This window comes from Rhea americana, unplaced genomic scaffold (assembly GCF_003343005.1).
Source record: "Rhea americana isolate MKP2758 unplaced genomic scaffold, rheAme1 scaffold_37, whole genome shotgun sequence".
In the NCBI taxonomy this organism is placed as follows: domain Eukaryota; kingdom Metazoa; phylum Chordata; class Aves; order Rheiformes; family Rheidae; genus Rhea; species Rhea americana.
Window position 1 is genome coordinate 5964300 of NW_028186501.1, and position 13934 is coordinate 5978233.

Below are 13934 nucleotides of genomic sequence, written 5' to 3' on the forward strand. Positions count from 1 at the left end.
CACCTAGTCTCACTAATGTCTTAGGGTACATGATGTTCACTTTTTCAGTTTTCCCTTAATCAATTTTTAACGCATTGCTCTTCTGTTTTTACCTCCTCCACAAGGCTTTGAGCACTGGGACCATTTTTTCAGAGCCCATTCATGTGATACCAAGTCCTCTTCCAAAACATTATTGTTATCTACATTCAAGGAATCTTCGTGGATCATGTACTTGTAAGTCAGAGAGATCTTGGCACTACCATGAGGAATCACCTAGAAAACAAAACAGACATAGAAAAAAAAAAGATTTGAAAGACTGATATCAGTAATTATATGAGATGATGTGAAACAGCAATCATAATAGCTCAGATAAAAAAACATCCCCAGAGGGATTTAAACATTTTAGCTGCACTCAACACATTTTTTTCCCTTCCGAAAAAGTATCTCTAGCTTTGTGACACAGAGTTTCTAAACTGCATATTAAGAAAAACTGTTGTTGATTTAGACTGATTTTTCTTGCCAGCATTGGACTGACTTCACGATACTAAATTTTTTCCACATCCCATCATAAAAGCAGGAAATGTTATACTAAAATGATAATGGGTAGTTCACTTAAAAAAGAAAAAAAGCAAATTCAAATATTAATCAAATGTTAACTGAAAGAAGTGAAGAGAATGTCTTTTATTTCTGGTATAAATATTCTTATGATAATCCTGGGAACTCCATGGAACTTGTTATTTAATAAAGATATAAAAATAAACTATTCAGAAAGAGATTTTACAATCATACTGCAGTAAGACACATGCAAGAAAACATAACTCGCTGTCACAAATTATAAGATCTTGGACCTTTGAAAACATCATTTTTATTCTTCCTTTGATTTTCAGCTGCTGTAGATCAACAGATTAAAGCTGCTTTCAGAGGGATTCTGAATCATTCTAGTCCTGCTAGTTCTAGTCTACCATTTGCTGTTGGCAATGAAAAATTAATACATTTGCAAGGATTTCTGAACTCTGTTACTGGCTGTGCCCTAACAGCATGAGCCTGGAAGCATAAGGATCTGGTATCTGGCTTTTCAGGATACATTTTCCAAACATAGGAGGGAGGAGGAGTTATCAAATCTATCTGATATGAACCACTTCAACTCTTTTTTTTTGTTATTTTGTTTTTCACTAATGCTCACATCTCACTGGGATAAGCAGGTTGCTTTACACAACTTGCCAGACCATCCGCAGAAAACCATCAGGAAAGTTGGTTGCTCAACACACAACCCCGAGTTACAACAATTCTTGTACACAGCAATGAACGAGGAGAAAGGAATTGAAATACATCTTCTATTATCGTATAACCGAAGCAGATGTCTTCCTGCAATTCACTAGAGAAATCTAAAATACATTATAGCCCATTACGACCCCGCGTTCCATGGAAGACGGTTCTCGTTTGACTTACCAGAATAACTATGCCGTTACGCAAGGGCCCCATGGTCTGCACGGTTTCTCTATCGTCGTCATTCCGATATTCCCACTCCACACCCATGTCAATAAATACTTTGGAGTCTGGCACGTAGTTGTCTTCGCTTAAAATGAATTTTCCTGTTTCACGATTTTTAATTGCTAGAAAAAACATAAGAAATGTGAATGTGAGAGGTTCGCTTCCCATCCCTAGTTTCGTTCTGCTCCTGCCCCAGCGGCAGGAGAGGCCAAACCCAGCAGCGAGCGTTTTCCCTCTGCTCGCTCACCGGTTGGAAAGGCTCTTTCAGGTGCTGCACTGGCCCGCCAGCGCTTTCCTGCTTGGCTCCACGGACATCAATCCCTTTTTTTTTGTTATTATTATTATTTTTCATAGCCTGCCCCGCTGTACGATTGCGCGTGCCTCTCCGTCGGCTCCCTGCCAACCACCTCCGCGCGCCCCGGCCAGCTCCGATGGCGGCCGAGAGGCGGCGGGAGGCCCCGCGGCGGCTCCGCTCCGCCGCGCTCGACGGGGCGGCTGGGGGCTCTCGCCRCCCCGCGAGCCGGGGAGCGATGCGGGGAGGCGGCAGTGAAGGGCGCCGGGGAAGCGTCGCCGGCAGGACGGGACGTCTGAACGGCTCGCGGTAGGATTAGCGGGCCGCTCGCTGCCGATCCGCTCCCCGTGACCAACGGCCTACGAGACACCGCTTCTCACCGACCGCTCGGCACGGCGAGGAGCGGGTTTCAGCTACTCTCCGAGCTGCGCGACGGATTCGACAGCCTCGCAAATCAGCGCGCTTGGAAACGGGGCAGAAGCTGCGACGGCGTCAGTGCTCCCGCCGCCCTTCGCACGCAGCCGGGCGGTGACCGAGCACGGGAAGCACGTCGCTGAGACACGCACGGGACGACACCGCCAGCRTCGTCGCAGCCCGCGACCGAACTCGGCACCTCTCCCGGCAGCCTTCGCACGTGCACGTGCCGATCCAGGGATCTTCTTACTACGACCCCAAGGAACACAGCACCGGGAAATCAAATTGCCGAGCGCGTTTCCTAATTTAACRCACTTAAAGGAGGTATGTGGTGTGGGAGGATAATGGCTAAACAAACGCACAAACATGTTGTGAGGCTCCAGAGACAAAGATAAACAGCAGAAAAATTATTCCGACTGATTTTTTTTCCTATTTGTTACATACTTACCGAGATTATGGCTGGTGGCGTCTGTTTCCTGTATAAGTAAGTGTCTTGCACCAACAGGAATTTCAAACATCTTAACGTGCCCTTTATTGCAGTATTTAAAAAGACAGTAATTCGTTAGTATGCCACAAACAGGAAGAGTCTATCTTAGGCTTTTAAATAGATTTTTATCTTCTAAAATCAGAGTATTTGGAAGCAAGCTGAACCTAATCCGGCATCATTCTCATCCATGTCTCTGTGCCAGGTGACAGAAGGCAACAGGGACAAAGGGCTTCGAATAATAATAATAATAATAATAAAAAAAAACTTAAGTGTCATACACAAACTGACTTAGTTCCAGATTAAAACGGTTCATTACTAAGTGCTTCGCGTGCCATACCGCAGATCCCTCGCAGAGACCACACAGGCTCGGGTCTGACACTGAGTGACGACGAAATATTCTTGCAGCATTTCCGTGACTCGGACTGAGCAGCTCAACAACCTCAGCCGCACAGAGCAGTGCACAGCTGCCCACCGGGGAGAGGATAATCCCCGCCGAGCCCTCCTCTACGCGCATGCAAGCCCTGATTTCAGCGGGCCTCCTTGGTTACCAGGCAAATGTCTTACTTTCATACTTTCAGACTCTAGTCATGTCTCAAAGTAAAGTCCTGAGAGTTTATTAGAATTAGTGATGCCGGAAATTATTTGTGATTGCTCAGATACTTTTCATGAAAATGAAGACATCAGAAGAGAGCAAACAAAATACCCTGAACTCCCCAGAACAAAACACCCTGAATGCACTGACCTTGTTTTTTTGGTACTCTTGAAAACGTTCCTTTCACCACTTTGCAGTGGGAATTATCTCCTCCACAAACACCACATTTATCTTCCTGCTTTGTGGAACCTATGACCCTATCACACCCAACTTTCTGTGTGCAAAAGAGAAAAACAGGCATTCTTACTTATCCAAGCTTCAACTCAAATGAGCCTTTACTTCAGATATTGAAAACCAGATTTCTGCATTAGCAAAAAACAAAAACAACTCTCCCAAATTGTTGTATTTTACTGGAAGAGCAGCATCTAAACAGATTTTAATACTTTTATTTCCAGTTCCTTTAATAACTGTCAATTAGGTGACTGTATTTTGATATTATGTTTCTAAGTGGTCCTCATACTGAAGGAAAGCAGTCACATTAAGGAAAAGCTCTTAAGCCTGAGCTTATCTTCAAGCAGATGTTTAAATTCCAGGAGAATCAGAGCATCTATGAGGGGTTAAGAACCTTCACAAGTGGTTTGCTGAATCAGAGCCTCTAATTCTGTTGAAAGATGACCTGCGGTAGATCCCAGCTTAGAGGAACTGTCATTGATTTTTTTAAAAATAGCTTGATCAAATACAGAGAGAATGCACATCGGCCGTATCTTCATCTCACTTTCCTTGAAAGCTGCTGCACGTTCGTATTTCGTTGTACATTCCACCCCCGCTAAACCTTATGCAGGAAAAGCTTTCACGGAAAGGTAATTGTAATAGTTCATCTTAAAATATTGCATTAAGAATTACTTGTGTAGGTAGATGCTGTTGGAATTGAGGCACGTGCAATTTGTGAGCGACTATGAACATCACACACAATATTGTGACAATAATCCCAATGAAATCTCAAAATGCCCAGAGTGTTATTATACCTACTTAAATATTCATTCTTGTAGAGGAATACTTCAGCCACCATTTTAATTGTTTCCACAATACTAACAAGCCATTAAAACTTATGATGCTTACCAAGCAGTCTCCCCGCACACAGATGCTGTAAGGGTCTTTGTAGGAGCAGCGAGTCCCATCATGTACCATCCTTTTCATGTATACGACATCACCCGTTTCTTTGGATTCACAGTACAGGTGACACCTTTCTTTAGCTGGAAAATAAAATAACCCCAATTTTGTGTTCTCAGCTCTTAGTTTACTTGCTGACTTTGCAAACAGCACTTTAAATGGAAACAATATCAACTCTCTCCTCTTTCTTTCACACACCACAGAGCATAACACAGTACCCACTAAATCATCGATAATTATCCCCTTTCAAAGGTTATGTGATCATCTGGAAACTGCTGAAACGGAAAGGACCCAAGGGTCATCATTAGGAGACAGTCTTGGCAATAGCAGCTCATTTATTCCCACTGGGGCCCCCACTTAATCCCATGCTGGACTACGTAATCTGCCAAAGGTTTGGCAATCTGAAACTTGACCGCCTCTGGGAGATGGAGGTTTCTGCATCAATTTCTCCCACACTCTACTTAAATCCAAAAGAGCAAAAATAATTTTGCAATAAAAGCAGCTGTTCTACATTGTAAGTGAAACTGGCTTTGAAAAAGTCTTCAGAGACAACTGGGCCACACCATTTCCTCCTAAATAAGAAAGTAATTCTCCTTCACTGTTATGCTTGTATTCATCATGGCATAAATCATTGAAAAAGATGAGATGTCAGAGAGACTCAGAAAAAACTATTTTCTACTGCTAACACACATACAAACAGCCAGACAAATGCATCTCTTTCTCCTAACCTGTTTCAAGGAGTAAAGAACAAATAACAAAGTTGAAAGAACTAATTACTTGTTGCACAAAATTATATCCCACCACTGTATTCCACTTTACCCATATCTCTTGCTTTCTCCAACCCCATAATTAGATTCACTATGCTTTCTTGTCAGTGAACAGCAGATGGCCTTTCTGTTAGATAGAACAAATAAAGATCCTGCTATTTTAACGTGATTGAAATTTAGGACATTTTTCCCACCATTAAAAAAAAAAAAAAAAACTTTCCCATTTTAGCAGTTCAATTAAAATAAATCTTCACAGGCCCTTTGCATTCTTCCTTCCATATAGTTCCATGGCCTCTGCCCCCTATTAATAAACTTCTCGTTATTGCTGCTGTCATCTTCATGGCCACTGAGTATTGGTACATCAGAGACCTTTGTTCCTGCTGCTGAACAATGCAGATATGTCACRCTAAAAACGTAGCGTCTGGACCATTAAAGCAGGTACTTTATTCTTCTTGTGTAGATTCTTAATAGAGAAATATTAAAATCACAATAATCTCAGACTTGTATCTGTAATCTCAGATTTATCTATGCTAAAAACATTAGATTATGCACAAGACCCCTTGTACAAGGCTTTATTTTAGAGAGACAATTCCCTTTCCATTGCCCCACAAGAACAGTAAAGTTGCAATTTCCATTAATTTGGAWCCTGTTAACTGCAAGGAATGATCTCCTTTCTATTCCCTGGTGCCTGGCACAGCAGGGGGCAGGGAGCACGGATGTGAGCAGTCTGCCTGTGCGTTCCCTTATCCGCTTCCTCCTCCTTTTTCTGAGGACAGCAGCCGATAGCCAAGGTCACACTCCACGCTGCCGCGGCAGACACGCGGCACAGGGCCGAGAGCCCAGCAGAGGCTGCGAGAGGGGATCTCGGGAGCTCTGGACCTGGGTGCGCCCTGCCGTGCTCAAGAACACATCGGGCTGCACCCCGGGTCCGTGGCAGCTCCCCAGGCACGTTCCCCTCCTCGTCCCCAGCACAGGCACAAAGCGTCAGAGGCAGCCCGAAGAGAGACAAAGACGTGTCCAGCTGAGCTGCATGTCAACTGTAAGGATTTATGTCACTTCTGAGTCATTATTRTACTATCTGCACAAAGTAAGTCATTGACGTGCCTTATCTTTACAAAASGCACCTTTAAATATATAACACTTTTAATATAAACCTTCCTCTGGCCTTGTCTTCACATAAAAGTTGCCACATTTAATAACGCCACATAGGTAAATGTAACTCTTACAAGGGTGGCTGTGGTTTATATCATAGTTATATGGAAAACGAGCAGTGCCCAGTGATCAGACATCAGTGAGTTGATATATGACCCAAAAGCCATTGAAGCTGATGGAAAAATATCTGATTTATTTCAGCAATCTTTGCAGCAGACTATTCCAAATGCTAAACCAGAAGCAAAGGCCTGTAGGTCACAGTGTTCTTCCCCTCTCCTTAGGCCAGGAAAGCTATTTCATGAAATGAAGCCACGAAGCTGTATTTGCCCCTCTGAAAGTCTCAGATTGCACAAGACGCAATGAAAATAATAAGGCAATAAGGCAACCCTGAGAACTGTGTAGGAAAAAATTCAGACAAATTAATTACAAGGAATTTGCCATTGACTTCTGGTGGAGTGTCCTCTCACTGGAATGCAACACAATTCACCCGAAGTGAACTTTCCCCTCTCTGAGAACTGAGTTTGGTTGAGGACYGCTCAGTACCCAGGCACAGCTCAGAACCCAGGTACCTGCTACCTGCCCTTTGCCATGCCAACACCGACCTGGAGGACCCATCGCTCAAATTAACTGATTAGATTTAACAACGGTGAGCAGCTCCACTGCTTGTCATCCAAGATCACTGCCATCAGTCCTTTTGTTTGTTAAAAGCTCTCCTCAGCACTTTTGCAACACAAAATGGCAATGACATGACAACAGTCTTCATGTCCCAAATCAATTAGCTGCTATTGTTGACAGTTAAAGCAGAGAAGTTAAGAATAAAATAAGTGTTTTTGTTCTAAGAGTTGATTTCTGCCAAGATGTCCAGAACATCAGAATGACCATGCTGGTTGAGAACTAACACTTATCCAGCCCAATATCCTGTCTGTGACAGTGCCTGACAGTGCTTGCAGAAGGACATAAAACAGAACAAACATTGTGCTACTTCCCATACTACATTCTCTAAATTTCTTGTAAAATGCAACTCAAGGACTTCCTAAGTCATGGTTATATATTGGTGTTTAATAGCTCTGGATGGATTATAGACCTTTTAAGGATTTCTCTAAATCACTTTTTAAGCTTCTGGCATCTAAACCATCCTGTGGCAATGAATTCCAGTTTAATTATAYGCTATGTGGAAAAGTACTTCCTCTTATTTGTTTTAAATCTGCCACCTGAAAATGTTATTTAATGTTCCTAGGCTTGTGTTATGAAAAACAGTGAATAAATTGTTCCTTATTCAGTTTCATGTTACTCACATTTCTGTAACTCTCTATCTTTTTGATCTAAATCATTACCTTTCTAAATTGCAAAGTCCTACTCTCCTGCTTATCCTTGTCTATTTATTTATTATTATTTATCCCACTGCCCCTCTTTATTATTATTACCTGGAATAATTTTTTATTCAGAGCAAATTTTGTCACCTCCCCGTTTGCTTCCTTTCTCAGATCACWGCTAAACATGCTCAAAGGCACTCATCCCGGCACAGCTCCTTGCAGRACACAGACGTCTCCTAACAACTCAGTTTAAGAGCATTTATTGGGGAACAGGGCGCAAAGCTTTTAGAGGATCCAAGTATATTAGACGAACTGGATCACTCTCATGTAGATCCTCACTGATCCCTTCAAAGAACTCTTAACAGATGTGAAGCACGATTTCCTAAAAATAATTTGATTCTGCCTTGTATAATTTTCACACATGTATCTACTGATTTTATTTTTATTCACTTTTTCTATTAGTTTCCCACTATAACAGTAGGACATACTGGTCTGCACCTCCTTATGCTTATTTGCTCTCTGATGCATTCCGATAAAGGCTGGAGCTAACCTCACCAAAATATGCTTAAGATGGGAAGAGGGACTACTCACCATCAACATGTTCATAGGGGAGCCAGTGGTGTTTTGTGTTCTGATATTCAAAGTAAGGATCCCACTGTCTGCATTGCTCCTCTCTGAAATCCTCAAAGTCCTTAGGACAATCCCGAGTGTTGCAAAGCTGAAACTCATAGCTCGGCCCCACACATGTGCGGCCTCCGTTGGCTGGGCTGGAGAAGAGGGAAAAAAGTGATAGTTAGTTACGCCATTCATTTATGAAACAAGCACTTATTACATCTTTTCTGGCATAATTTAAATTCCATTCAGGCACTAGACAAAGCCAGTCAAATATTTCTGGTAYTTCTTCCCCACATTTTATTAGGACTTGATCTAGTCTAATCACTGCCCTGATATTTGTTTTCTGTTGAAACAGATAGTCTAGGAGGCATTTTGGAAAGGTTTCTCTCAGTCTTTACTATACACCATTACAGCTGGGGTAAAATATGAGATTGTTCTAAAAACCTGCTGTTACTGTCTCATGAAGCAATTTCTGCAAGTAGAGCCTCAAAGGACTTGATACAGGCAAAAAAAGCCATTTTCTTGGTGCAGACCAGGAAAGGAAAGGAAAGCACAAGCAAATGAAGCCACTCATTCACATCCACCACTTAAGCCAGCAGCAAATCCAGAAATAGAGCACAGATTAGTGCTCCCTCCTCCAGACACAAGTGCACTCCAAGCTGGCACTATGTTATCTGGCAACACAGAGCTGAAGAGGCATATCTGGGTTTGCACCTTCTTCCAGAAAACACAGAAACCATTTTAAATAGTACATTAGGCCTTTCTTAYGTGAAAACAGAATTTTACAACTAAAACGGAGTCCACAATTATAAAGGTCACTTTCATGTTGGCAATGTAATAAAGGCTGAAATTAGAACGGGTGCATTTTTCTTGACAAAACAGTTTTCCATCAGAAAATGCAGCCTCACTAAAACAGTATTTTTTTTAATCAACTATAAGATGATTTTCAACACTGAAGTCAAGTCCAATCACATTATCAGCACAAAGTGAGAAGTCAACGTTAAAAATTCTGTCTGTCTGGTAAAAGCATTTAATTCTGATTATTGCTTCAGTTCCTGTTGTTATGATCTTGACATTTTATGATATAGCAATAAGATACAAAAGCAATAATTACATATTTAACAACATGTATGTTAGGTCAGATTTCACAAGCACCATCTATGTCCTTTAGCATCCTTTATTGCACTAGTACTTATTGCACTGCTAACTAGTATGTTAGCAATGACTCAAGCAATTCATTCACTCCATATTGGATAAACACAGGGGTGTAAGTATATACTCACTGTGGATTGTCACACTGCCGTGTCCGGTACTTCACCCCTATGCCACAGGTGCGAGAACAAGAGCCAAACTTACTCCATGCCCCCCAGTGTCCATCTTGTTTCAAGATATCTGGTGTTAACCAGATGCAGTGACCTTTGAAGCAATGCTAAAAGAGAAAATTGGGCAGATGACAAAATGATTAGACGGTTAAATTATACCATATGAGAAGCTGAGGTACAATACATTTCAACTGTAGGCACAATTTCTGGAATTTGTTTACCTCTCCAGAAGAAAGCAGTGGGACAAACAGTCATGAACTGTCAAACTATGCCCATCATCTCAAACTCAATCAGACTTAGTATAGTTAAAAATGAAGTATGCACATATATGCTTGCTGGATTTAAGTCTCCCAAGTTTGTTATACTGGAATCAGCAGAAGCCCAAATCTTGGAGGCTAAAGGTAAATTCCCCCGCTGCCATTGCATGCAGCCATTTGACAGGGCAACGGCAGTGTCCCTTCTGCAGCACTGTCCTTCCCAGTTCTTCCTACAACTCTGCAAACATATTGCTGCAAAAACCATGGTCAGCAAACTGGCATGAAATTAAAGCCATCTCACATTTTGGACATTATCAATACTTAATAAAGAACTCRTGCAGTATTCCCAGAGATCTCGCAGTAAAACTGATCAAAATACCAGAAACACTCATGAGAGAGCAAGCCAAGACAGTCCCACCTCTGAGCAGTTAATCATGACCTATTAWGCTTTCCCTTTTCTCTTACCTGATTTCTATTAGAGAAGTACAGTCATTCTACAGAGGATGAAATATGCAGCTTGCTAAATTCCCTATACCCATAAAGCGTCTACATATTTCTTTCAAGAGCCTTTGTAGCTTCAATACTGATTTCCTCTCTACCGTCTCCTCTTGTTAAAGAAATCTGCTAATGCCTTTCAACCAATTTCTTCAGTCCCTGATCATGTAAGTTTTTTTAGCTGAAGTCAAGAAAAATTCTTCTCAAGGATCACAGATTCTGGCCCTTTTTGGTATTATTTCTGCTTACATAAAAGTCTACTGATGAAGTGTGGGTGCTGGAAAATATTTCTAGCACAACAAATGACTTTGCATTAGGCTGTTGCAGTCTGTCTGTGTTAACGGTTACTGTCGGGATAAGAGCTCTGGTTCAAGCACACAGATGGTCACAACAACAAGTGCAATCAGTCACTTACTTCCCTTAATATTCAAGTCAACAATAACATTTTACACAGCTTAACAAGCCCTGGAATTCAAGAATTTGGCAGGCAGCATGAGCTGAGCATATGGCTAAATGCATGCTGCCAGCAAAAACAAAATTAGAAGATATGTAACAGGAGAGCTTTCTTAAGCATAGAATGGTTAGTGATCAGGAAGACAAATTTAGTAGTGATGGATAATCATTAATAATGCTGAACTTGCAGAGAGAATCATTAGTAAAATGGAGACAAGACACAGCTTACTCACTTGTTAATCTGCTTAATGACTGGTTTTTTATTCATTGCAATTTTTTTTGTTACTGATTTGGTTGGACAAGGAGAAGGAAACAGAGTAGAAATTAGGTTTCAACTATTTGTTCTCTCTCATGACTTCAAAGACTCAAARTCAAAACCTATGAAGTAGATGAGTTACCGTGAAGCCAATTATAACAATCCTGCTCTGGAGCTGTATAGGCAGATTCTTCTTAGCTGTTTGATGGAACAAGAGATAATTCAGCAAAGCATGGAAGAAATGCAAAATGCTAATATGTCCTTTGCCTTCTTCAGTTTTGAAGTTCAGTGCTGTACCCTTCAGGGACTATTTACAAATGTGCAGAGGTTTGTTTGAACAAACAGTTTGTGAATCATTGGGGCCTGAGTGGCAATGGGACCCTGAGAGAGATGCAGGGTAAGCTGGAGGAACATCAGCTTGTCAATACAAATTTCAGCTGTGCTCGTGAGAAGATGAGCTGTGACAGTCCTCRATCTGTGCTTGTTTAAACATCCTTTTTCCGGGGTTCTGCATCTCTCATGCATAAATCACTGATGAATCACTGAGCCAGTTTCAAGAGCCACGTAGCGTGTGTTCATTAGGAAATGTCCAGTGCTTGGCCTCAGCAGAGGAGAGGAGGAGACACGTGATGTTGTGTTTTCCAATCTCTTTTCCTTTTTTTTAGCCAGGAGCGAGGGGATGTGGGTTTGCAATAACCACTAATAAACCATCTATTTGACACTGTGACTGGTCCCTGAACTGGAAAGCAAACATGGAAAAACATTATTGACTTCACTGCGTAAAGGAAAGAGCAGCGTTGATTTTTACTGGAGAAACTGGTCGTGTGCTGACTGTCGGGAAGCTGAGGTAGAGCTAAGAGAGGAGCGCTTGTGTGAAGTGAGTCATCAGCAGCTCTGCCTTTTTGTTTGCAGATGAAAAGAGAGGAGCCTACATAAAAGGAAATGATCCCAAATTTATTCTTACTCTGTGCAGACCTATGGAAATGGAGAGAGCGTGAGGAGGAAAAAACAGAGATGGAGGGATCTCCAGTGCATTAAAGGAAGCCAGAGCCTTCCCTTTCTGTTGCTACTACCTTAACTCTATAATAAGGTAGAAAAAAGCCAATTCCAACTACTATTCCCATCATAAACAGAGGTTTTCTTTTAAAATATCAAGCATATTAAAGCTCTCTTTTTTTGTAATGAGAAAGAAAAAGGAGTAAATGCAAATTGCTTTCTTAGTGGAAGAGAAGATGGCTTCTTGTAGTCTTGCCTATTGTTTTGGCAAACAGGACAGCCCAAAGCAAGTGCAATTTCCAAGAGAGGAAGCTTAAATCTCTTGCAGTAAAACATTCCACTGCTGTTTTCAGCAGTTCTTTGAAACAACGGCTGCTGACGCCAAAACAAGAGCCAGTGTGTCCCTACAGGCTTAAAGCATCTGAGTTAATTTTTCAAGAAAGGACTTGCAGATCTTCCTTCAGTATCTCTACGTTTCTCTCTCAGGCAGCACTAGCCAGCCCTTCRCTGTGTCTCCTGGGTTGTTTGCCCAGTTACCAGCCAGGTAGCTCCTCCTAATGCATTATGACTGGTAGATGCTTCCAGGAGAAGGTTATTTATTTATTTATTTATCCCATCAGAGAGGCAGACTGGCCTGCTCTGCTCCATCTGTTTAAGAATAATCAGTTGCATGGGATAAACTGAGAGCCGTAACAGTAAAATGTACCCTGCAAGCCAGTAAAAGTTTCTTGAGTGGAGAATCAAGTATTCTCACTGTTTCTGTGGTGACTAACACAGCATACACTTATCCATCTGTCTCCTCTCTCCAAGAGAAGCTGAGGTCAGCTTTCTCAGTGGGAAATTATCCGGATTGCTTTGAGTACACATTAGTGTACCTTTTTTCTTGGTTGATTTTTCTTCTTAATAGTATCTTTTTATTTCAATATTTMATCAATCCCTTCCTTTCCTGTTAAGACAAAAGACACCTCCAAGTTCAACTCRGATAATCTCAACAAAATGGTGAAAGTAAAGAGAATTGCTGGGTGTGTGTGCTTGGACCCTGGGCATAGGTGCCAAACTGAACAGCAACATCAGCTCAGTTGGCACAGGAAGGTCCTGGGTTCTTACTTCTCTCCAAGAAAAAAAATAAAGGAGTGTCAGGTGGTGTAAACCTTTGTATTAGTCACTGTAGCAAGCAGATGGGCTCTAGTATGCAATCTCCTTGCATGAATGACTTTATTTTTTACTTCTCTCTCATGGAGAGCAGTTAGCTACTTCAGCCAATATAAACATCTCTCCAGAGGARGAGACGTTAGTTAAAGAAACAGAACGCAAACTGATGATACGTTCCTAAACTGGCTGAAGAAGCCTGCACCTAACAGTGCAGCTTACAGAACTGGATACAAGTGAATAAATCATCAGCTGAAAGTATGTGATTTTTTTAATCTCCAACTATGCAAAGAGTTAAGCTTTGCACCCTGGGCATAGGTGCCTTATCTGCACATTTCACAATAGCAATTTATGGAGCACTTTTCACTTCACTTTGAGCCTCTGACCTTACATGTGCTTAACTTTGCACAGTGGAGTTAACTTTACACACTGCACTACCTCCTGGAGGTCAGTATGACCATTCAGAATGCACAGAATTAACTGCAAGCTACCGCACCATCATAGCTTCCGAAAAATCAATACAGTTTTCCTCTTCCTATTGAAGCCTTACTCTGGTTTTAAAAAAAAATCAGGTTGAAAGCAATGTAAAATATTCTATCCATTCCCTTCAAAATTCTATAAAAACGGTGATTTTCTTCTCTGGCTGGGAAGGCAGAAGTGAAGAGAATAATTTATTTTACTGTCACTAAATCCAGCAAATAATTAGTTTGTTGCCAATCAACATAATGTATCTG

At 41.5% G+C, this 13934-nt stretch overlaps 1 protein-coding gene across 1 annotated transcript in view; it reads right to left on the reverse strand.

Annotated features, from left to right (window-relative positions):
- ADAMTS2 (ADAM metallopeptidase with thrombospondin type 1 motif 2) overlaps window positions 1-13934 on the reverse strand; it is a 186529-nt gene that overhangs the window by 15842 nt on the left and 156753 nt on the right. The window contains exons 11-17 of the mRNA XM_085312680.1: window positions 9556-9701; window positions 8249-8424; window positions 4375-4508; window positions 3406-3529; window positions 2625-2705; window positions 1429-1592; window positions 93-252 (exon numbers count right to left, since the gene is read on the reverse strand). Of these exons, the coding sequence (XP_085168806.1) occupies window positions 93-252; window positions 1429-1592; window positions 2625-2705; window positions 3406-3529; window positions 4375-4508; window positions 8249-8424; window positions 9556-9701 (985 nt within the window). The remainder of the gene's footprint in view (window positions 1-92; window positions 253-1428; window positions 1593-2624; window positions 2706-3405; window positions 3530-4374; window positions 4509-8248; window positions 8425-9555; window positions 9702-13934) is intronic.